Source organism: Microtus ochrogaster, unplaced genomic scaffold (genome assembly GCF_000317375.1).
Source record: "Microtus ochrogaster isolate Prairie Vole_2 unplaced genomic scaffold, MicOch1.0 UNK16, whole genome shotgun sequence".
Lineage (NCBI taxonomy): Eukaryota > Metazoa > Chordata > Mammalia > Rodentia > Cricetidae > Microtus > Microtus ochrogaster.
The window spans coordinates 666,899-690,188 of record NW_004949114.1 but is presented as its reverse complement, the minus strand read 5'-3'; the positions used below and the strand labels follow the sequence as shown (position 1 = coordinate 690,188).

At 42.8% G+C, this 23,290-nt stretch overlaps 2 protein-coding genes across 2 annotated transcripts in view; both read left to right on the top strand.

The window, feature by feature from the left end:
* The first annotated feature begins 1,179 nt into the window (after window positions 1-1,179).
* The window catches only part of LOC102000481 (NXPE family member 3-like), a 76,691-nt gene continuing 54,580 nt past the window's right edge, over window positions 1,180-23,290 (top strand). Inside the window, exon 1 of the mRNA XM_013353735.2 lies at window positions 1,180-1,195. The gene's annotated coding sequence lies outside the window, so the exon portion shown is untranslated. The remainder of the gene's footprint in view (window positions 1,196-23,290) is intronic.
* Window positions 7,378-23,290, top strand: part of LOC102000759 (NXPE family member 3-like) — an 18,307-nt gene continuing 2,394 nt past the window's right edge. The window contains exons 1-4 of the mRNA XM_013353736.1: window positions 7,378-7,389; window positions 8,276-9,018; window positions 9,894-9,976; window positions 21,338-21,550. Of these exons, the coding sequence (XP_013209190.1) occupies window positions 7,378-7,389; window positions 8,276-9,018; window positions 9,894-9,976; window positions 21,338-21,550 (1,051 nt within the window). The remainder of the gene's footprint in view (window positions 7,390-8,275; window positions 9,019-9,893; window positions 9,977-21,337; window positions 21,551-23,290) is intronic.

Sequence of the window (23,290 nt, the reverse complement as noted above, 5' to 3'; positions counted from 1 at the left end):
AGGCAGTGGTGGTGCATGCCTGAAATCCCAGCACTCAGGAGGCAGATGCAGGCCAGCCTGATCTACAAAGCGAGTTCCAGGACAGCCAGGACTGTTACACAGAGAAACCCTATACCGAAAACAACAACAACAAGAGTAGCTTTGCTGTAGTAGAGGGACTGAGTTCAGTGCCCAGGACCCCTGTCGGAGGGCTCACATCAGCCTTTTTACAGGCACCTTCACACGTGTCAGAGAGTTACACAGAGACTTTCATGCACTCAAACAAACAAACAAACAAACGAAGGAAACCTGTAAAAGGTTACCTGCTCTTTCCAATACTGCCTCATCCTATTATCTGGACACATACAGAAATTTTCTATTCTTTTAAAACACATCAAACTCCTATCTAAATGAAACATTCTAACCAGAACAGCTCTCTCTCTCTCTCTCTCTCTCTCTCTCTCTCTCTCTCTCTCTCTCTCTCTGACATGGTTCCCCTACCCCCATCACCTTTTCACCTTTTCTCCCTCCACCTCAGCACTGTTTGTTCACGTAGAAAGAATGTCTCTTGCTCTGTAGTTCTTCAGCCTCCCTGGCCTCCCCACTAACTGCTCTGCAGCGCGCATGCTAGTATAAGAAGGTTCAAACGTGGGTGCTGCTCCCAACAACTAGCCCCTTCCTAGACTGGATGTGTACAAGATGGAAACAGACTCCCCGTTCCTTCCCTGCTTCTTATGGCTAAGCCAGATCTCCCAGGGAGAAAGGTAAAACTTAGGTCTTCCCTTTGCTCCCTGAGGGTGTCTATGGGAAAAGGACACTATTGGGCACACCTTCCTGGTGGCTCACTGTGAGCCTGCAATCTGCCCACACAGAATCACGTATGTGAGTAAAGTTCCTGTTTTTCCACCTGAATTCTGCCTCAGTGTCTAGTTCAGCCGGCCAGCTGGCTCAGCCTCTGCAGCTGTCGCCAATGCTCCTGCCGTTGTCTTTTCCCTCTAGACCTGACAGTGTGTACATATGTCAGGTGACAGTTTTCAAGAACACCGGAAGTCTCTGCAGTGAATCAGCTCCTTTGTGATGGGAGGGCCTCTGATGCTGTGTGAGATACCTGGATTTGTAGTTATAATGCAACAAGAGTCTAGGCTGTGTGGATCTATTCATGGGGCAACTGAAGGGCTACAAGATCCTGACCGTGGGGTTAATCGTTCTGATTTTGGTGAGTTCTTTCATTGCCTCTTATTGGCATCATTACTGCTTCTCTGTGTTTGGATTGTTTAAGTGCTTTAACATTGGAGAGTGAACTGAGGGACGCACTCATTCTTCCTCCTCTCACCCCTGAGAGACATCTGGGAACATCAGCTGCAGAGGAGAACATCATCTAAGAAGCAGTGTGAGCAGCTGTGTGTTGGTGTCATCAGGGAATCTAAAGTCAGAAGGTTTTAGGAAGTCCCCAAGGAGAAAAAATAGGAGTGAGTCTATGGACTTTGGTTGGGAAGAAATGAACAGATGTTTGCTTCCCCTAGGTAGGGCAGTGCCAACAGACAAAAGAGCAATTCTATCCAAGTCTAGATAGCTTAATAAGGGGGTTTATTGGGCTTACTTAAGGAGCACACATAATCTCCAAACAACCACATCAACAAATGGGCTCCACAAACAACTTCCCTATAGCTGCATAAATGGAGTTGCCCCTGCTCCAGCTGCCACCTTCTGCATGTTCTAGCACTTCCAGACACCATGAGAAGCTGGAGCAGAACTGCAGAGAACTGGAAAAGGTTCAGGGTGGGGGCAGCTGAATTCCAGGGGAGGATCTAATGACCCTCTTCCACAGGCAAAAGTCTAGAGACTGACTGGCCCTTGTTGAGGCTGGCTTGCCTGTCATCATAGCGGCTCTGATGGAGACGGTCATGGCCCTGTTCCACATCAGCAATTCGAGTTCTCAATTCTCTTGACTTTAGAAGTTGTTCTCTCTGTCCCAGTTTAAGAGAACAAAGTCTTTTAGTGTCTGCTTCTGTTTTTAGCCTGGAGGGAAATAAAGTCAGGGAACAGAAAAGGTGTCGTACACACACACACACACACACACACACACACACACACACACACACACACACAGGACTGGGTGAGTAAAGGGGTCAGTGAGAGTGATAGAATGAGTGACAAGAACGGGGGTGAATATGGTTCATGGTTCATATGCATTGTAGATGTGTATGAAACTGACACCGTAAATAAGAAAGAAATTAAACCCTTCCTGGAGCAAAAACAAGAAGCATGACCCAGTGTTTCCTCTTTGAAGCTGTGTACAAGAAAAAGTCAAGACTGGGAGGAGGCTCTTCCTGTCTGTCTGTCAGTCTGTCTGTCAAAACTAAAATTTTAACTCATGGGGTGTTGCTGGTATTTAAGCAGCAAGACCTTTTTGCATGAAAATGTAGATTTCTAACCTTTCCTAGAAAAGGAATGGTTTAAAATATTAGAAGACAAATCGGACATGATTCTGGGAACAATGAAAGATTGAAAGAGATTTAAAAAAGATGAATTCCTTCTTTCAAAAGATGTTGATTTCTGGTTTCACTTCCGTAGCAACTTTGTGTTGTGTGAAAGTGCAGGCTTTAAAAAAAAAAAAGAATCTTTTCTCATTTTACATACCTATCCCAGTTTCCACTTCCTCCCCTCCTTTTACCACCCCCCCCACCACCACCACACAGCCCCCTAGCCACTCCTCAAAGAGGGTAAGGCTTCCCATGGAGAGTCAACAAAATCTGACACATCACTTTGTGGCAGAACCGAGACCCTTCCCCCTATATCTAGGCTGAGCAAGGTCTTCCTCCAAAAAGAATGGGCTCCAAGATGCCAGATCAAGCACTACGGATAAATCCTGGTTGGTCCCACTGCCAGTGGCCCCACAAACTGCCCAAGCCACACAACTGTCCCCCACACTCAGCAGGTTCAACCGCTATCAATCCAGAGTCAGTGAGATCTCACTAGCTCAGGTCAGCTGTTGCTGTGGGTAACCCCATTACGGCCATGACCCCTTTGCTCATATTATCACTCTTCCCTCTCTTGGACTGGTCTCTGGAAGATCAACCCAATGCTTAGCTGTGGATCTCTGTGGATCTCTTCCATCAGTTGCTGGATGAAAGTTCTATGACAACAATTAAGGTAGTCATCAGTCTGATTACAGGGGAAGGCCAGTTAAGGCACCTTGTCCACTATTGCTTAGGGTCTTAGCTGGGGTCATTCTTGTACATTTCTGAGAATTTTCTAGTGCCAGGTGTCTCGCTAGCCCCATAATGGCTCCCTCAATCAAGTTATCTCTTTCCTTGCTTGTCCTTGCTGTCCTTCCCCCTTCTTGTCCATCCCATTCCCTCATGTTCTCCCCCTCTCTTCACTTCTCCCCTCCTCTTCTCCCCTTCTTCTTCTGTCCTCCCTTCTCCCTCCCTCCTCCCAATTATCTCAGGAGATCTTGTTTAATTCCTATTCCCAGGGGGATCCATGAATATCTCTCATAGAGTTCTTTGTAACCTAGCTTCTCTGGGGTCATGGACTATAGGCTGGTTATCCTTTGTTTTACACCTACTATTCACTCATGAGTGAGTACATACCATGTGGTCTTTCTGGGTTTGGGTTACCTCACTCAGGATGGTTTTTCTCTAGTTCCATCCATTTGCATATAAATTTCAAGATGTCATTGTTTTGTTTTGTTTTTTTACCACCAAGTAGCACTCCATTGTGTAAATGTACCACATTTTCTCAATCCATTCTTCAATTGAGGGGCACCTAGATTGCTTTCAGGTTCTGACTTTTACAAATAGTGCTGCTATAAACATAGTTGCAAAAATGTCCTTGTGGAATGAGTATGCATCTTTTGAGTATAAGCCCAAGAGTGGTATTGCTGAGTCTTGAGGTAGATTGATTCCCAATTTTCTGAGAAACCATCATACTGACTTCCAGAGTGGTTGTACAAGTTTGCACTTCCACTAGCAATGGAGAAGTGTTCCTCTTAACTCTGCATCCTCTCCAGCATAAGCTATCATTGGTGTTTTTGGTCTTAGCCATTCTGACTGGTGTAAGATGGTATCTCAGAGTCATTTTTTTTTTTTTTTTTTTGGTTCTCACACCGGGAGTCGAACCTGGGCCACCTGGGTCAGAGTCATTTTTTGCATTTCCCTTATGGCTAAGGATGTTGAACAACTCCTTAAGTATCTTTTGGCCATTTGAGATACCTGTTGAGAATTTGCTGTTTAGATCTGCACCCCACTTTTATTTTCTTTTTTTCTTTTTTTTTTTTTTGGATTTTCGAGACAGGGTTTCTACGTAGCTTCTGGTTCCTGTCCTGGAACAAGCTCTTGTAGACCAGGCTGGCCTCAAACTCACAGAGATCTGCCTGCCTCTGCCTCCCGAGTGCTGGGATTAAAGGCGTGCGCCACCACCGCCCGGCTTGCACCCCACTTTTTGATTATATTATTTGGTAGTTTGATGTCTAGTTTCTTTAGTTCTTTATATATTTTGGAGATCAGTCCTCTGTCTGATGTGAGGTTAGTGAAGATCTTTTTCCATTCTGTAGGTGTATGTCAACTTCTTTGCCATCCCCTCAACCTTTACACATACTAAAAGGAGTTAAGCTGTAACGTACATCTAGTGTCCAAAGAGAAAACAAAGACATGCGCCTACGTGACTATAACCCAGGAAAGCCAGAGCTGGCCCTCCACGTAGAGTCTGAGCATCTGGGAGGCAGAGAAAGGAATTATGAGTTGGAGGCTGACCTATGGAACAAGCCCTAGGCCAGTTCCTAAGATCTGTAGCAAAAACGCCCAAGGTAAGGAGGAGAAGCACTCATGAGTGTAATCACTGAAGCGCAGCTCAGAAAAGCTTTCCTCTCCCTGAATCTACAGGCTGTTAAGGGAAGCTGTGAGGAGAGATTTCCTTCAGTGGTGGAGCCTCTGGGAAATTTGCCTATGCGCTTGTTATTCACCTTAATTAAACTAATTCAGACACACAGAGGCACGCGAGCACGCACATACACGCACACACACACACACACACACACACACACACACACACACACACAGAAAAGTAGAAGGAGGATTAACTGGAAGTGGAGGGGGACACATAACAGAGTAATAGGAGGGGTGGAAGCTCACAGGTTTAAATACTTGCTGCTCTTCCAGAGGACTTGAGTTCGTTACCAGCGGTCATGTTTTCCGGCTCACAATGACTATAACTTCAGTTCCAAGGGATCTGACACCCAATTTTGACCTCCATAGACACCTTCACACATGTGGCAGAATGCACCTGAACACATAATAAAAATAAATCTTAACAAAAACATTAAAGGATTGGATATAGTGACACATGCCTTTATTTCTAACACTTGGGAGACAGAGGCAAATGAATCTCTGAGTTTGAGACCAGCTTGGTCTAGAAAATAAGTCCCATGTCAGGCAACATTTCATAGTGAGCCTTTTATAAAAACAAAATAAAATAAAAAACAAAACAAAAATCTTAAGGCTGGTGAGGTGGTTCAGGGTAAAGGTGTTTGCTACCAAGCCTGGTGGCCTGAGTCAAGTCTCTTGAGACCCACATGGCTGAAGGAGGGAAATGACTCTCTAACATTGTCCCCAGAGCTCCACATATGTGCAGTGAAATATGTGCCGCCACATACATGCACATAAATAAATAGATGAAATAAATTTTTAATAAAAAAGAGAGATGGAAGAGGAAAGAAAAATAAAAATTAAGAAAATTACTATCATCAACAGATTTGAATTTCTCTCTTTTACCAAGGTATCCAGCATTTCAACTTATAATAGTATTGTTAATTTTGAAGAGTCATAAGAAACCATGTTTTTATGAGCACCATGTTTTATGAGGTTTATACATTTTGCATCTATGTTACTATGTGAAGTTGTTGTTTGTTAATTTTGTCTCATGACCTCAATCCAGTTTATGGATATACCATGATCCACTTAACCACTGTATTGTTGGTAGAAATTTGTTATAGAAGAACACATCTCTAGTCCTAGCATTTAGAAGGTAGAGGCAGGTGGAGCTCTGATTTTTGTGGTTATCTTGAACTACGTAGTGAGTTCCAGGACAGCCAGGACTGTGCAGAGAGACTGTCTCACAAGACAAAGAAAGAAAAACAAAAACAAGAAAATTTGAAAAAAGAAAGGAAGGAAGAAAAAGAAAACTAGAAAAGGAAAGCAGGAAAATTAAAAGAAAGAAATTTGTGTTATTTTCAGTTTGAGGATTTCCCCCCACTTTTTGAGATAAGAGCTTCATGTTTCTCAGGCTTGTCTCAAACTTGTCATATAGCAAGTTATATAAGAACAACTTCAACAACTCCCCCCCCCCATCATTAACGTTTGGCAGCGTTAAGTTTGGAATCCAGAGCCTCACACATACTAGACCTCTACCACTGACCTTGAACTTCTCATCCTTCTGAATTCTTCTCCCTGGGGATGCCATTGCAGCAGGCACCACCACACCAGGAAGTAGAATTCAGGACTTTGTGCATATTAAACAGTCGCTCTATTAACTGAGATACAGTCAGGAGGGGTCTTCACTGCTGCTACTGTGAACTTTCTTTTCTTTGAGACAGGGTTTCTCTGTATATCCCTGGCTGTCCTGGAACTCACTCCATAGATCAGGCTAGCCACAAACTCACTCCATAGATCAGGCTAGCCACAAATTCACAGAGACCTGCCTGCCTCTGCCTCCCACTGCCCAACTTACAGTAAGCTTTCTATCCCATGTATCTTAGTGAATACCACACCTTAGCACTGAGTATGTACCTATGAGATGAATTGCTTTGTCCTAACATACACATACATTAAAAGATGAAAATAATAGCTATCCAACTTTCATTAATGTAACTTGAGAGATACGGTTGCTTTCTATTTTTACCAATATTGATACTTATCAATTGTCACTTAAATCATTTTTATGAATACATAGAGCAATTCCAAAGTGGTTTTATTTGTTTTCTTAATAATTCAGTAGAGGATCTAGTCATAGATTTCTTGGTTATTTAAATTCTCTTTTATTGAAAAATTACTGTACTGTGTACGCTGGCATACACTTTTAATTACAGCACTAAGGAGATGTAGGTTGGCTGATCTCTGAGTTTGAGGTCAACCTCGTCTGCAAAGTGAGTCTTAGGACAGTCAGAGAAACTCAGATAAACCTTGTTTCTTTCTCTTTTTTTCAAAGACAGGGTTTTTCTGTGTAACAGCTCTGGCTGTCCTGGAGCTTGCTTTGTAGACCAGGCTGAGCTCCTCCTAACTCTGCCTCCCAAGCGTAGTGTACACAATGAGATCCTGAGTGCTTGGGTTACAGCGTCTGTAAGCATCAGTGCTACTGTTCTCTAGCACATCAGATAATGCCAATACTAGGAATAGCAAGATGGCTCAGCAGGTAAGGAATCTAGTTGTCAAACCTGATGGCCTGCATTTGATATCCTGGAAATGGTAGAAGGAGAGCTATGACCCTACAAATTGTCCTCTGGCCTTCACATACAGGCCATAGTGTGCAAGTACAATAGTTTGTCTGTGTACACACACACACACACACACACAGAGAGAGAGAGAGAGAGAGAGAGAGAGAGAGAGAGAGAGAGAGAGAGAGAGACTGTTTAAAAAGAAAAAAACTAAGAGGCATTTGTAGCTAGAGAGGTGGCTCAGTGGTTAAGAACACTGTCTATTATAGAGAGAGTATCTGGGTTCGGCTCCCAGCACCCATTTGACAGCTTACAGCCTTTTGTAACTCCAGTTCCAGGTGATCCAATGCCCTCTTCTGTTCTTGGGCACCAAAGATGCATGTGGTATAAAGTTATTCACGCAAGCAAAACACTCATGCATATAAGTCTAAAGAAGTAGGAGGAAGAGGGAAAAAAGGAAGGAAGAAGAAGAAGAGGAGGAGGATTAGGAAGGAGGAGAAAGAGAAGAAGAAGAAGAAGAAGAAGAAGAAGAAGAAGAAGAAGAAGAAGAAGAAGAAGAAGAAGAAGAAGAAGAAGAAGAAGAATTATTATTCCAGAGTGGGGCCCAATTTCAATTTCCCTGGTAACATATGGTGAGTCCAGTAGGACTCCCCAGAAATTCGAGCAACAGTATCAACCCAGTACTGAACTGTTTCTTTCAAATAATGATCATGGTGACCCAAATGCCAGGCTTATGAATGACAAATAGAACAACATGGGTGGATAGGACTGCTGGGTGCTACTTGGCCAACTGTAATACCTCCTTCCAGGAAGAAAATATGGCACCCACAACACACTGGCATATCCCTCTTTCTTTTCCCACAGGTGTTCTCTCTCATGATGTCTTGGCCTGAGCCCATGAACCATTGGATCCCACTACCCCATCGTGCCTCTAAACATGCCTCTGAGCCCAACAACTGGAACTCTCTCTCTCAAGAACTCACCAACCTGACCAGCCTTCTGTACTGGCCTCCAACTGGTGGCGACAAGGATGACTTTTTGGCTTCTACCAGTCCCCAAACCTCCACCTACCACTTGAAGAGTCCTGCTCAGGCCACCTATACTCTGGGAAGTAATCTAGAGGCCATTCTTGTGGCTAGGGACCACCAGGGTAGGCCCAAGACTCATGGTGGAGATCTGTTTCGGGCACAGCTGTTGGGGCAGGAGTTGAAGGCAGGAGTCCCAGGGGAGGTGAAGGATCTGGAGAATGGCACATACCTCTTGTCCTTCCCCCTGCTCTGGGCTGGACGGGCCCAGGTGCAAGTGAGGCTGATCCACTCCAGTGAGGCAGTTGGGGTCCTACAGAGGGTCTGGAAAGGAAAACGAGCCACCGTTGACTTTAGGGGGTATTTTCGAGGCAGGGATGGCACTCAAGAGACTGTGATCTGCAACGTGGACCCCCAGTCAACTGGAGCCCGAGGGCCCACCTGCCAGTACAGGGATGTGGTCTCTGGGGAGCTCTGGTTCTGTGCTCAACCCTCTACTCTGCCCTGCGATGCTTTAGTCGGTCACTCCAGTGGAAGTTACCTGAAGGTGACCACACGGCATGATGAAGAACTGATGGCTGGGTAAGACATCTAGATACTGAATGTGTCCCAGTCCTCACCATAGCTATGTGGAGGTCAGAAGTCAACTTGAGGAAGTCAGTTCTGTCCTTCCACCATGTGGGACCAGGTATCAAACCCAGTTTGTCAGGTTTGGCAGCCAAGCCCCTTTACTTGAGGAGGCATCTCACTGTCGTCATTATTTAGAGATTCCTGCAGCTCAGAGTGATCTTGTATTCTTAGTGTGGTCAAGGGTGACATTATAATGGGGGCAGGAAAGTCAAGAGTTCAAGAACACCGGACAGTGGTGGCACATGCCTTTAACCGCAGCATTCGGGAGGCAGAGGCAGGTAGATTTTTGTGGGTTTGAGGCCAGCCTGGTTTGCAGAGTGAGTTCCAGTACAGCCAGGGCTACACAGAAAAACCTTGTCTTGAAAAACAAGCAAAACAAAACTAGTTCAAGGCCATCCTTGGCTGCACAGTGAATACAAACAAGTCCAGCCTGGGACTCGTGGGCTTTACAGCCTGTGTCAAAAAGGTAAGTGGGGCGGGTTGGGATAAGGGGTATTGTTGTAGTCCCTACTGCCTGTTTGTGTAATGACAATAACAAAATGAATTGTTCTTCCTAGACTCTAGTGCCCAAGGAAACTGTAGTTTCTCATTTGCTGTGAAATTCCGTTTATTATAAAAGAGAACTGTATGACCCTTTCAATATCTTGACTGTTAGTGAACTGATAAGGTTGTTCTCTCCTATTACAGTCGCCCATCAGTGCTCCCTTTAGTGTAGTGCCCTGGGATTAGGCAGAGGAGAGATAACCAGTCATTCATGGTATGTTCTTTGCAAATCAAATTTTCTCCTGGTCAACCTCCGTCAAAGTTCATACTCTGTGTTTCTTCAGGAGTGTGACTGACCAGCCACTCCCTTCAGGCATATCTCCCATCCTGGTGACACCAGCAGCCATTGGGAACATGAGGAATGTGGGTGAGTGAGTTTGGAATATGGGGGTGGGGAAAGGATGGTCATCAGCTGAGATGGGTTGTGAGCTTTTTGATTTGGTGTGTGTGTGTGTAATGTATGTGTGTCTGTGTGTGGTATATAGGTGTGTGTGAAATATATCAGTATGTGAGTATGTTGTGTATGGTATATGTGTGTATTCCTGAAATCATGTGTGTTTGCACGTGTGTGTGTGTGTGTGTGTGTGTGTGTGTGTGTGTGTGTGAGTGTGCTGTATGGGTGTGGGTTCACTCTCCTGTGTGAAGTACGTGAGACCAGGCAGAGGTCAGAATGTTCTCCCCAGTTGTTCTCTATCATGTTTTATTTTACTTTAAGCTGTATTATGGTTCTTGTGCAGGGAAAGTGGTTTCAACTGGCAGTGAATTGTTAACTGATAATGATTAGAGAAGGAAAAACTGGGGTTCTGCCAGCCCAAGGGTGGCTGGGTAGGTTGTGAACAGAACTCATGTAGGAGAGACCTAGTTCTGATTTTTCAGCTACAGCCAGCAAGCAAGGGAGGGTCAGTGCACATATTATTGTCCATAGAGGTTCTAAGGACAATGGTTCATAGTGACCAACTGAGTTGCCTTTACTCACCAAGCACTCACAATCTTCAGAGGGGCCGGCCTCTCTCTTGCTACTTCCTCAGAAAGGAAGAACTTGAAAGCATTGATCACATGAAAACGTGTTCTCTCTCTCTCTCTCTCTCTCTCTCTCTCTCTCTCTCTCTCTCTCTCTCTCTCTCTCTTTCTCTCTGAAGTTTTTGTAGAAACTCTGCTCAGTCGCAAAAGAACAATGGGCACAGTTGCTTTATGCTCTTTCTGGGGTATACCAGATACAGTGTCCCTAGAGGAGGTGGGGGGGGGGTCTAGAGCCTCAGGCACAAGAACACAGTGGCCAGCCACGCAGCCTTGGGATCCCTGTGTCCAGTCCCTTGGAGGGCTGAGGCAGAGATTGATTTTGCTTCCAGTACCCTCTAAGCCCAAAATGGATGGCATTGAAGGAGATATTTGAGTTGTTCCCAGGTATGGGCCACCACTCATGCCAGGGAAGTAGCTGGTTGTCAGCCATCAGTGCCAGGCTGGAGGAAGGGTTCCAGGTGTATGTAGAAAGAAGAACCCAGGTAACAGGTCAATCTTCTAGAAAAGTAAACAAAAGGCCACATAAATAAAGATCTTCTTTATTTTTTGAGACAAAGAATCTTACCGAGCTTGCTGTTTCAGCTAGACTGGCTGGGCTTAGGCCCCTGGGATCTGTTGTCTCCACCTCCCCAGGTGCTTAGGTTCCAGGCACAACACACTCAGTGTTTATATGTGTTCTAGGAGTCAAACTTAGGCCTTCACCCTTGCACATGCCTGTACATCACCCACTGAACCAGCTCCGCAGCCCTTAGATGGGTTTTATTGTAGGTTTTTAATTTTTTCCTGCCAGGGAAGTGTAGTACAGTGGTTAGTACTAGGGCTATAACAGCATACTTCTAGCCTAGCAGTACTTGCCTAGCTTGGGCAAGGCACAGGATGCTATCCCTAGCACTGATAATAAAGAAAAAAATATTTTATTGACATTATAATAAACATACAAACAGCTATACATTTATAATACATACAACGTCCTGAATTTACAAGTACCAACTCTTGAAGCCATCTCCACAATTCGCAATAGAAACATATCCTTCACCTCCTTGAGGCCAAACTTTAAAGCTTAAGGATGTCAGGACTGATGAATGCCACAGCAAGAGGCTGGAGAGAGGGCTCCTAGGTTAGGAACTCTTATTACTCTTCCAAAAGACCTGAGTGTTTGCCCGGCTTCATGTTGAGTGACCCACAACTGCCCGTTCCCACAACTTCAGCCTGTGGGAATTCAACCCCCTTTTCTGGCTCCAGCTGGCACTGTAACACAGATGGCATACACACATTCACATAAATTTAAGATTAAAAAAAAAGAACACTGTTGGGTCCACGGGGGTCACACAAAGATAAGGACAGACCACCAACATCTACTAAACCAGAAGCAAACTTTATTCCAGGAAAAACATTAAAAAAACAGGTGCTGGCGAGATGGCTCAGAGGATAAGAGCACTGGCTGCTCTTCTAGTGGTCCTGAGTTCAATTCCCAGCAACCACATGGTGGGTCACAACCATCTGTAATGAGATCTGGTGCCCTCTTCTGGCCTGCAGGCGTACATGCAGACAGAATACTGTATACATAATAAATAAATCTTTTAAAAAAATTAAAAAACAAATCTCCATGGAGCACAAAAAGCTTATCAGCTAGCTGAGACTACAGTCAGAGATGGATTGGTAAGGCTGTGGCAAAGGCTGGTTTTTGAACTCCTCCTTTTATAGCAAGCATTGGGTAATAACAAAAGAATTTTTACAATCTCAAGGTAAAACTCAGATACAAATTACCCTTCTTTGCAATTTCCATTAACAAAGTTTTTCATTTAAATTAGTGTTTATATTTAACCCGTCGCTTTTCCTGTCACTCCTTGATAGTGTTTACCAAGGCTCTGCACCTCCCCTGACTGCCAGTTTCACAAAGCAGGGAAGGGTAGGGGACAATATAAAACCCAAAAGTCAAAAGTCACATATATCCCAGAATTTAAAAGCTAACTCATAATTTAAAAGCTCACATCAATTTCTGGTCATGAGTGGCCGGGGGCGGGGGAGTATCTAAAAGCTGATCCTCGGTTTGCAGAGCAACCCTAAGTTTGCAGAGGGCCACTTCAGCCTTGCAAATAGAACTATGGGTTGTAAAGTGGAGTAACCCATGGTTAATAGTTAATCCTTAAACTGCTGAGACAGCTGCTGACTGTCTGCTCTCATTCTCCTAGGCTTACAACTTTATATTTCTTCACTTCTATGTTCTTATTTTTAGAATCTACATTTTTATATTCTTATTCTTGGATTCTTGAAACACTAACGGTAAATCCAGCTTCTATGGGACAGTGTGGTGCACACCCGCTATTTTGGCACTCTGGAAATAAGGAGGATCAGGAGTTCAAGTCTGACCTCATCTTGTAGACAGAGTTTTCCATCTAGACCACCGATCAGTTCTGTCCTGCCAGCTGCTCCCTAATTAACCACACAGAGACTTATTATTAATTATAAATTCTCAGTCGATAGCTCAGTTTATCCTTAGCTAGCTTAACCCATTTCTATGAATGTATGTGCCGCCCAGAGGATGTGTTTACCTCACGTACATACTTCCTGTCCTGCTTGCTCTGCATCCCATGGAGGCTCCTCAGACCCTGACCTTCTTCTCCCCAGCACTCTCTCTTCCCTGAAAAGTCTGCCTCACCATAGGCCAATCAACATTTTATTAACAATGAGAGCAACATATCTTCACAGTGTACAGAGGGATTATTCCAGAGCATCACCTAATACTGAATTCAAACTTAGACTCAAACCCAGTGCTTTGTGAACACTAGGCAATCAAGCACCTACCAGCTAAGCTGCATTCTCAAGCCCTGGCACCTCCATGTTCTACTCATCCTTGCCAGCATCAGCTTTTCCCCCTCTCTCTTTGGGTACCTTCTCTCTCCTTTGAAGGGACCTCTTGGGATTCAGGTTTTATCTTTGGAGGAACAGGTTGAACAGGCAGTCATGTAGATCTTTTCAGTGCTCCCCTGCACCTTGACGCCGTATCACTTTGGCTCCCCTTCAACCTTTCTTGGTGTGTAGTGGAGACAGCAGGAGCTAAGCACTGAGTGCAGGCATGAATTGGTACACATCCTTGGTCTGCGTGGGGGTCATTATCATCTCTTCTTCACACTGTTTCCAATTGTTAGTTTTGAATGGATTTTTGTATTATTCAACTGAGCTTTTTGTTATTTTGTCATTTTAGATAGGGTTTCACGATGACGCCCTAGCTGGCCTGGAACGTGGTGTGCGTAGGAGGCTGGCCTTGAACTCACAGGCATCCACCCTCTTCTGCCTTTTGAGTGCTGGTATTAAAGGCGCATGCCAGCATACTTGCTGCTTTCTTTTGAAACAGGCTTGAGTAGCACAGGTTGGCCTTGAACCTATTATGTAGCCAAGGAAGAAACTAGAACATTTTTAATTGAAAAAATTTTTTACTGTGTGTGTGCGTGTGTGTGTGTGTGTGTGTGTGTGTGTGTGTGTGTAGCCATGCATGGCACACCAAAGGTGTGGAGGTCAGAGGGGAACTTGTAGAATTGGATTTTCTCCTTCCACCATGTGGGTTCCAGGATCAAACTCAATCAACTTTGGAGATGGCGACATCTTGATGGCTTTTAAAAATTACTTATCTGTTTCTGATTGCTATGTATGTGGATATGCGATGTGGATATGAGTGCACATGTGCCATGATGGGTGTGTGTGAGGTCAGAGGAGAACTCCGTGGAGGCAGTTCTCACTTTCCACATTCGTGTGGGCCCTGGGGAATTGAACTGAAGTCACCAGGCTTGCACAGTAAATGCCTTCACCCACTGGGCCATCTTGTAAACACCACCTCAAAGTTTTTATCCTTCTCCCTCCACCTCCTGAGTTACAGGCCAGAAGCTGACAGAAATGCTTTATTCAGTGATGAGATTTGAACCCAGAGCATCAAACATACTAGGTAAGCATTCTACAAACTTGGATGCATTTCCAGCCATCTGTGTTCTTCTTTTGTTTGTTTGTTTGTTTGTTTGTTTTGAGACAGGATCTCACTACATAGCCTTGGCTGGTCTGCAACTTGCTGTGTAGACCAGACTGCCCTTGACTTCATAGACGTCTGACTCTACTTCCCAAAGGCATGGCCCATCATTCTTGTTTTTTTTAATTGATTTTATTGAGCTATATCTTTTTCTTTGCTCCCCCACCTTCATCTCCCCTTCAACCCTCTTCCATGGTTCCCCTGCTCGCAATTTACTCAGGAGATCTTCTCTTTTTCTACTTCCCATGTAGATTAAACATGTGTAAGTCTCTATTAGGGTCCTCTTTGTTGTCTAGGTTCACTGGGATTGTGATTTGTAGACTGGTTTCCTTTGCTTTATGTCTAAAAAACACTTATGAGTGATTACATATGATATTTGTCTTTCTGGGTCTGGGTTACCTCACTCAAAATGATGTTTTCTAGCTCCATCCATTTGCCTGTAAAATTCAAGATGTTATTTTTTTCTGCTATATAGTACTCCATTGTGTAAAGATACCACATCTTTATTATCCATTCTTCTGTCATGGAGCATTTAGGTTGTTTCCAGGTTCTGGCTATGACAAACAATGCTGCTATGAACATAGTTGAGCACATGTCCTTGTGGCACAATTGAGCATCCTTTGAAAATATACCCAAAAGTGGTAGTGCTGGGTCTTGAGGAAGCTTGTTTCCTAATTTTCTGAGAAATTGCCATGTTGATATCCAAAGGGATTGTACCAGCTTTCACTCCCAACAGCAATGCAGAAGTGTTTCCTTTTCCCCACAACCTCTCCAGCATAAGTTGTCATCAGTGTTTTTGATCTTGGCCATTCTTACAGGTGTAAGATGGCATCTCAGAGTTGTTTTGATTTGCATTTCTCTGATGACTAATGATGTTGAACATTTCCTTAAGTGTCTTTTAGAAATTTTAGATTTCTCTGTTGAGAGTTTTCTGCTTAGGTCTGTACTTGATTTTTTTATTGGGTTATTTGTTCTTTTTATGACCAGTTTCTTGAGTTCTTTGTATATTTTAGACATCAGTCCTCTGTCTGATGCAGGGTTGGTGAAGATCTTTTCCCATTCTGTAGGCTGCTGTTTTGTCTGGTTGACCATGTCCTTTGCTTTACAGAAGCTTTTCAGTTTCAGGACGTCCCATTTATTAATTATTTCTCTCAGTGTCTGAAGTTGTATTTAGGAAGAGGTCTCCTGTGCCAATGCATTCAAGTGTACTTCCCACTTTCTCTTCTGTGAGGTTCAATGTGGCTGGCTTTATGGTGTGGTCTTTGATCTATTTGGACTTGAGTTTTGTGCATGGTGATAGATATGGGTCTATTTTCATTTTTCTGCATGTTGATATCCAGTTATGCCAGCACCACTTGTTAAATATGCTTTCTTTTTTTTCCATTTGATATTTTTTTGATTCTTTGTCAAAAATCAGGTATTTGTAGGTGTATAGATTAATATCTGGGCCTTCGATTTGGTTCCATTGGTCCTTCTGTCTGTTTTTATGCTAATACCAGGCTGTTTTCAGGACTGTAGCTCTGTAGTAGAGTTTGAAGTCAGGGATTGTGATGCCTCCAGAAGTTCCTTTATTGTACAGTATTGTTTTGGCTATACTGGGCATTTTGCTTTTTCATTTGAAATTGAGTACCATTCTTTCAAAGTCTGTTAAGGATTTTGCTGGGATTATGATGGGAATTACATTGAATCTGTAGATTACTTTTTGATAAGATTGCCATTTTTATTATGTTAATTCTACCTACCCAAGAGCATGGGAGATCTTTTCACTTTCTGGTGTTTTCTTCAATTTCTTTCTTCAAAGATTTAAAGTTCTTGTCATACAAGTCTTCCACTTCTTTGGTTAGAGTTACTCCAAGATATTTAGATATTTTATGTTATTTGTGGCTATTATAAAGCGTGATGTTTCTTTGATTTCTTTCTCAGTCAATTTATCATCTGTATAAAGGAGGGCTACTGATTTTTTTGAGTTAATCTTGTATCCTGCTACATTACTGAAGGTGTTTATGAGTTGTAGAAGTTCCTTGGTAGAATTTTTGGGGTTGCTTATGTAAACTATCATATCACCAGCAAATAGTGAGAGTTTGATTTCTTCTCTTCTGATTTGTATCCCCTTGATCTCCTTCTGGTATCTTGTTGCTCTAGCTAGGACCTCAAGAACTATATTGAATAGATAAGGAAAGACTGGACAACCTTGTCTTGTTTCTGATTTCAGTGGGATTGGTGGAGTTTCTCTCCATTTAGTTTGATGTTACATATTTGTTTGCTGTATATTGCTTTTATTATATTTGGGTATATTCCTTGTATCCCTGCTCTCTCCAAGACCTTTAGCATGAAGGGATGTTATATTTTGTCAAAAGCTTTTTCAGCATCTGATGAGACGATCATGTGATTTTTATTTTTCAGTTTGTTATATGGTAGATTACGTTGACAGATTTTCTTCTGCATCTCTGGGATGAAGCTGACTTGATCATAGTGGATGATGTGTTCTTGGATTCAATTTGCCAGTATTTTATTTCAAAAGACTTTGGCAATGTTCCTTCTGTTTCTATTATGTGGAATAATTTGAGGAGTACTGTTATTAGTTCTCCTTTAAAAATCTTGTAGAATTCTGTGCTGAAGCCATTTGGTCCTGGGCTTTTTTTTCTTTTTTTGGTTGTGAGACTTTTGATGACTATTTCTATTCTTTAGCAGTTAAAGGTCTATTTTATTTGCTTATCTGATCTTAATTAAATTTTAGTAAGTGATGTTTATCCAGAAAGTTGTCCATTTCCTTCAAGTTTTCCGTGGAGTACAGGTTTTTGAAATATGATCTAATGATTCTCTGGATTTCCTCCATGTCTGTTGTTATGTCTCCCTTTTCATTTCTGATTTTGTTAATTTGGATATTGTCTCTCTGTCTTGTGTTTAGTTTGGATAAAGGTTTGTCTATTTTGTTGATTTTCTCAAGGAACCAACTCTTTGTCTCATTGAATCTTTGTATTGTTTTCTTTGTTTCTATTTTGTTGATTTCAGCTCTCAATTTGATTATTTCCTACTGTCTAGTTCTCCTGGTTGAGTTTGCCTCTTTTTGTTCTAAAGTTTGAAATGTTATATTAATTCACTAGTGTGAGATTTTTTTTCAGTTTCTTTATATAGGCATTTAGTGCTGTGAACTTTCCTCTTAACACTGCTTTCATTGTGTCCTATAATTTTGGATATGTTGTATGGTCATTTTCATTGAATTTTAGGTAGTCTTTAATTTCTCCCTTTATTTCTTCCTTGAACCATTGATGATTCAGGTGAGCATTGTTTAATTTCCATGTGTTTGTGAGCTTTCTGGAATTAGGGTTGTTGTTGAATCTTAATTTTAAGCAATGGTGATCCGGTAAGATACATGGGGTTATTTCAATTTTTTTTTTTTTTTTGCATCTGTTGGGGTTTTTTTTTTTTTTTTTTTTTGTTACCCAATATGTGGTCAGTTTTTTGAGAATGTTCCATGAGGTGCTGAGAAGAAGGCATATTCTTTTATGTTTAGATGGAATGTTCTATAGATATCTGTTAAGTTCATTTGAGTCATAACATCTGTTAGTTCCCTTATTTTTCTGTGAAATTCTTGTCTGATTGACCTGTACAGTGGTGAGAGGGGAGTGTTGAGGTCTCCCCTATTAGTGTGTGTGTGTGGTTCAATGTGTGATTTAAGCTTAGAGGAGGGGAGTATTGAGGTCGCCCGCTATTAGTGTGTGTGTGGTTCAATGTGTGATTTAAGCTTAGAGGTGTTTCTTTTACATATGAGGGTACCCTTGTATTTGGGATATAGGTGTTCGATATTGAAATTTCCTCTTGATGGATTTTTTCTGTGACTAATATGAAATGTCCTTCTTTGTCTCTTTTGACTGATTTCAATTTGAAGTCTATTTTGTTAGATATTAGGATAGCTACACCAGTTTGTTTCTTAGGCCCATTTAATTGGAAAATTTTTTCCCAACCCTTTACTCTGAGGCAATGTCTGTCTTTGAGGTTGAGGTGTGTTTCTTGTATGCAGCAGAAGGATGGATTCAGTTTTCATATCCAATCTGTTAGCCTATGTCTTTTTATAGGTGAGTTGAGTTCATTTATATTAATGGATATTAATGACCAGTGATTGCTATCTCCTGTTATTATAGTTTTTATTGCTGGTGATGTTACTTTTTGTGTTTTTCCCTTCTTTGGGATTTGCTGCTGTGAGATCATCTATTGTCTGTGGTTTTGTTGATGTAGCCAACTTCCTTGAATTGGAGTTTTCCTTCTAGTACTTTGTGTAGGGCTAGGTTTGTGGCTAGGCATTGGTTATATCTGGTTCTGTCATGGAATATCTTGTTTTGTCCTTCTATGGTAATTGAAAGTTTTGCTGGGTATAGTAGTCTGGGCTGGCATCCGTGGTCTCTTAATGTTTTCATAACGCTTGACCAGGACCATCTGGCTTTCATTGTTTCCATTGAAAAGTCAGGTGTAATTCTGATAGGTCTGTTTTTATAAGTTATTTGATCTTTTCCCTTTGTAGCTCTTAATATCCTTTCTTTATTCTGTATGTTTAGTGTTTTGATTATTATGTGGCGAGGTGACTTTTTTTTTTTTGATCCAGTCTATTTGGTGTCCTGTAAGCTTCTTGTATCTTCATAGACACCTCTTTCTTCAGGTTAGGAAAGTTTTCTTCTATGATTTTGTTAAACATATTTTCTGTGCTTTTAGTTGAACTTCTTCTCCTTTGTCTTTACCTATTATTCTTACATTTGGTCTTTTTGTGGTGTTTGAGGTGTCCTGGATATTTTGTATTAAGTTTTGTTAGATTTAATGTTTTCTTTGACTGATGAGTCTATTTTATCTATTGTATCTTCAGTGCTTGAGATTCTGTCTTCCATCTCTTGTATTCTTCTGTTTATGCTTGTATTTGTGGTTCCTGATTGTTTTCCAATGATTTGTTTCTATAATTCCCTCAGCTTGTATTTTCTTTATTGTCTCTATTTCAGTTTTCAAGTCTTGAATAGTTTTTTTCATATGTTTGATTTCTTTTTCACGGTTTTCTTTAAGGGATTTGTTGATGTGTTCCAATTTTTTGTTTGTCTTTTCCTTCATTTCTTTGGGGAAATATTTCATTTCCTCTTTAAGGGCCTCAAACATTCTTCTAAAGTTACTTTTTAGGTCATTTTCTTCTGTTTTATCTATATTTGGTTGTTCAAGTCCTGCTATTGTAGGGTCACTAGTTTTTATTGGTGTAGTGTTTCTCTTTGTGGTGTTGCGTGTGTTCTTACCTTGTCTACCCATGTTGCCCTATGATTGGTATAGTTGAGGCTGTTTGTGACTCTAATGATCAGTCTTGCAGGTGCCAGTGGATCTAAGGCTCAGGTGGTTGCTCCTTGTGGTGCAGTCAGGGCCACAGTTCCAGTCACCCATTGGTCAAGCAGTGTTCCTAGAGGTCGCTTGGCACTCCCAGGGTTTGCTCTGCAATAGAAGGGGTCATCTGGGCATGCTCCCACAGATATAGCTTGCTTGGGGCTTTTTCTGCTGAGGTTGCTGCCTTAGGCCTGCTCTGGGAGAGGTCCTGGCTCAGCACCTCTTCCTTCCTCTGCGGTTCCAGATTCTCACAGGGATCAGCAGAGGTCCTGGCTCAGGCCTACTTCCTCAGTGGTTGCTCCCTTGTATCTGCTCCTGTAGAGTTCGCTATCTCAGGCCTGGGCCAACCTAGGTCTCTGGCTCAGTCCTCTTTCTTTATGTGTCCCTGGTCTGGGTCCACTCCTGCTAAGGCCCCTGGCTTGGGCTTGGTCCCTCAAAGGTCTCTGACTGCAGTCTACTCCCTCGGAGGTCCCAGACCTATGCCTGGATCTGCAGAGGTTTCTGGTTCCGGCCTACTCCCTCAATGGTTGCTCCCTTGTACCTGGTCCTGTGGAGTTTGCTGCAGTCCTGCTCAGGCCTAGGTCCTTAAATGCCCCCTGGTCTGGGTCTGCTCCTGCCAAGTTCCCTGACTTGGGCTTGGTCCTGCAAAGGACTCTGACCCCAATCTACTCCCTTGGAGGTCACAGACTCATGCCAGGACCTGCAGGTCTCTTATTCCTGCCTCCATCATCCTTGTCCTTAATCACAGCAAATCACTTAACATTCTAGGATCTCAGCATCCCCATTTGTAAGTGAAGACATAAATAGCGCTACATCCTGAGTGTGGAGGCACACACCTGTAGTCCCAGCACTCTAGAGGTCAAGACAGGAGGTTTAGGAAGTCAAGGCCGTTCTCTGGTACTTAGGAAGTTTAAGGCAATCATGAGCTACACTCATTGGAAACACTCATGTGTGCTCCTGAGCATACACACACATGCACACCATAATAGAACTTCACAGGCTCTGTAAGAGTGCATTGATAAGCTACACATAGAGTATGCAGAAGCATGCCTGACTAGATCATTGAAATGGCTCAATGCGCAAAATATCTTTGTTTTCTCTGGTCTTGTAGCCAAGGCTGATGACCTGAGTTCAAACCCTCGGACATATACAGTGAAAGAAAAGAACTGATTTCCAAAAGCTGCCCTCTGACTGCTACATGTGTGCTGTGGCATGCGTACACCGACACCCAAACAAGTGTGAATGAAAATCAATTTACAAAAAAATCGTAAAGAATGCCTGATATTTTGTAAGATGTTCATGCTCTCTTTGCTTTTTAATCTGCTTTTCTCCCTCCTATAGCCTTGCCCTCTCGGCCCCCATGCCGCCCTGGCCACCTGTCTCCAAAACCCTCCGGCTTCTACTATCAAGACAGATGGCACTCAACGTTCTGTTCTAGCCGCTCTTTCCCCACTGTGAGCAGCATCCTGAACTGCCTGGCTGGCCGCATTGTCTACATGATGGGGGATTCCACCCTTCGGCAGTGGTGGGAGTATCTGCGAGACACAGTGCCCTGTGAGTGACCATGGAGTCAGAGGAGGGCCTGTGAGGACTCATGATGGGAAAGTCAAGCAACACTTACATTGAAGGAGACTCCCTTGGTAGAGAGGTAGGACAGGATGCTGGACTTTCCCGAAAGGCAGGTGTGAGTGAATGAAGGAGTGGGATGTTTTGTTTTGTTCTATGAGACAGGGTCTTACTAAGTACTCCTTGTTGACCTGGCACCCACTTTGGTTATCAGTCTGGCTTCAAACTCAGAAAATCCACCTACCTGAGCATCCTGAGTGCTAGAATTAAAGGCATACCCCACCAAGCCCAGCTAGGGGTTTGTTATAAAAACTGTGTGTGTGTGTGTGTGTGTGTGTGTGTGTGTGTGTGTGTGTGTGTGAAGGCAGTCTCATGTATCCCAGGCTGTCCCGGAACTCCATATGTAGCCAAGGATAACTGTTGTGATATTTTGTTCATGTTCTGATGAATAAAACTTGCCTGAAGATCAGAGGGTGGAGCTAACCACTGGTTAACAATAGAGGTGTGGAGATCTGTACAGGCAGGAAACAGGAAGTGATATGGCTGGGTGGAGAGAGAAAGTGGTAAGGTAGGGCATAGACAGGATCTCAGCCCTTTTTCTATCTGAGGATTTAGAGAGGTTAGAGGTGACTGTGGCTGTTCCTTTGCTTCTCTGATCATTCAGCTTTAACCCTGATATATGACTCCAGATTTTTATTATTAAGACTAATTAGAATTATGCTTCAGATGACCTTGTAGTTCTGATCCTCCTGTCTCCACCTTGCACGTGTTGAAATTCCAGGCATATGCTACATACACCCAGCTTGGAATATTTCAGATATAACTTGGGGATTGCATGCTAGGCAAGCTCGCTACTAGCCAACTATATCCCAGCCTACAAGAATGACATTATAACCAGGGAGTTGCCTTCCTTTTTAGTTAGCCAGAGATCATGAAAATAGCTAAAGGACAGTGCAACAAACCTTTCAACAATGCAGTGGTTGATGATCCAAAAGAGTCATCTTGAGTTTCTACCTAACATCATCAGTCAGCTTCTTGTGTATATGTGTGTGTGCATGTGAATATGGGTGTATATGTCCATGTGTGCGTATGTTCACATGTGTGTGCATGTGCCCATTTGTGTAAATCCACATGTGTTTGTGTGCGAACGGGGAGGACAAAAACAATTTCTGCTGTCATTCTTAGATACGGCCTGCTATGTTTTATTTTTTTTATTACTATTGTATGTGTCTGTAATAAGTGTGTGCAAGGCTGTGTACATGTCATGGAACATGTGTAGATGTCGGAGAATAGCTTCCAGAAGTCGCTTCTTTCCTCTCAGGGATGGAGCTCAGGTGGTCAGGCTTGCACAGAAGGCACCTTTACCTCATGAGTCATCTCACTAGCCCTAGCCTCACTAGGAGCAAGCATTCTATGCACGGATCATTGGATCATGGTAAAATACTGAAGATGCTAGGGTCTCAGTGTCCCTACCTATAAGTGAAGCTAGAAATACTTCTTCAACCTGAGTGTGGCAGTGCACACGTATAGTCCTAGCACTCTGGAGATAGAGGCAGGGATTTAGGAAGTCAAGGTCATTCTCAGCTACAAAGAAGTTTAAAGTCTAGCACGAGCTACATAAGATTTTGTCTTAAATGCTAGTGTGCTCTCTCTCTCTCTCTCTGTCTCTCTCTCTCTCTGTCTCTTCCCCCCCCTCTCTCTCTCTCTCTGTCTCTTCCCCCCCTCTCT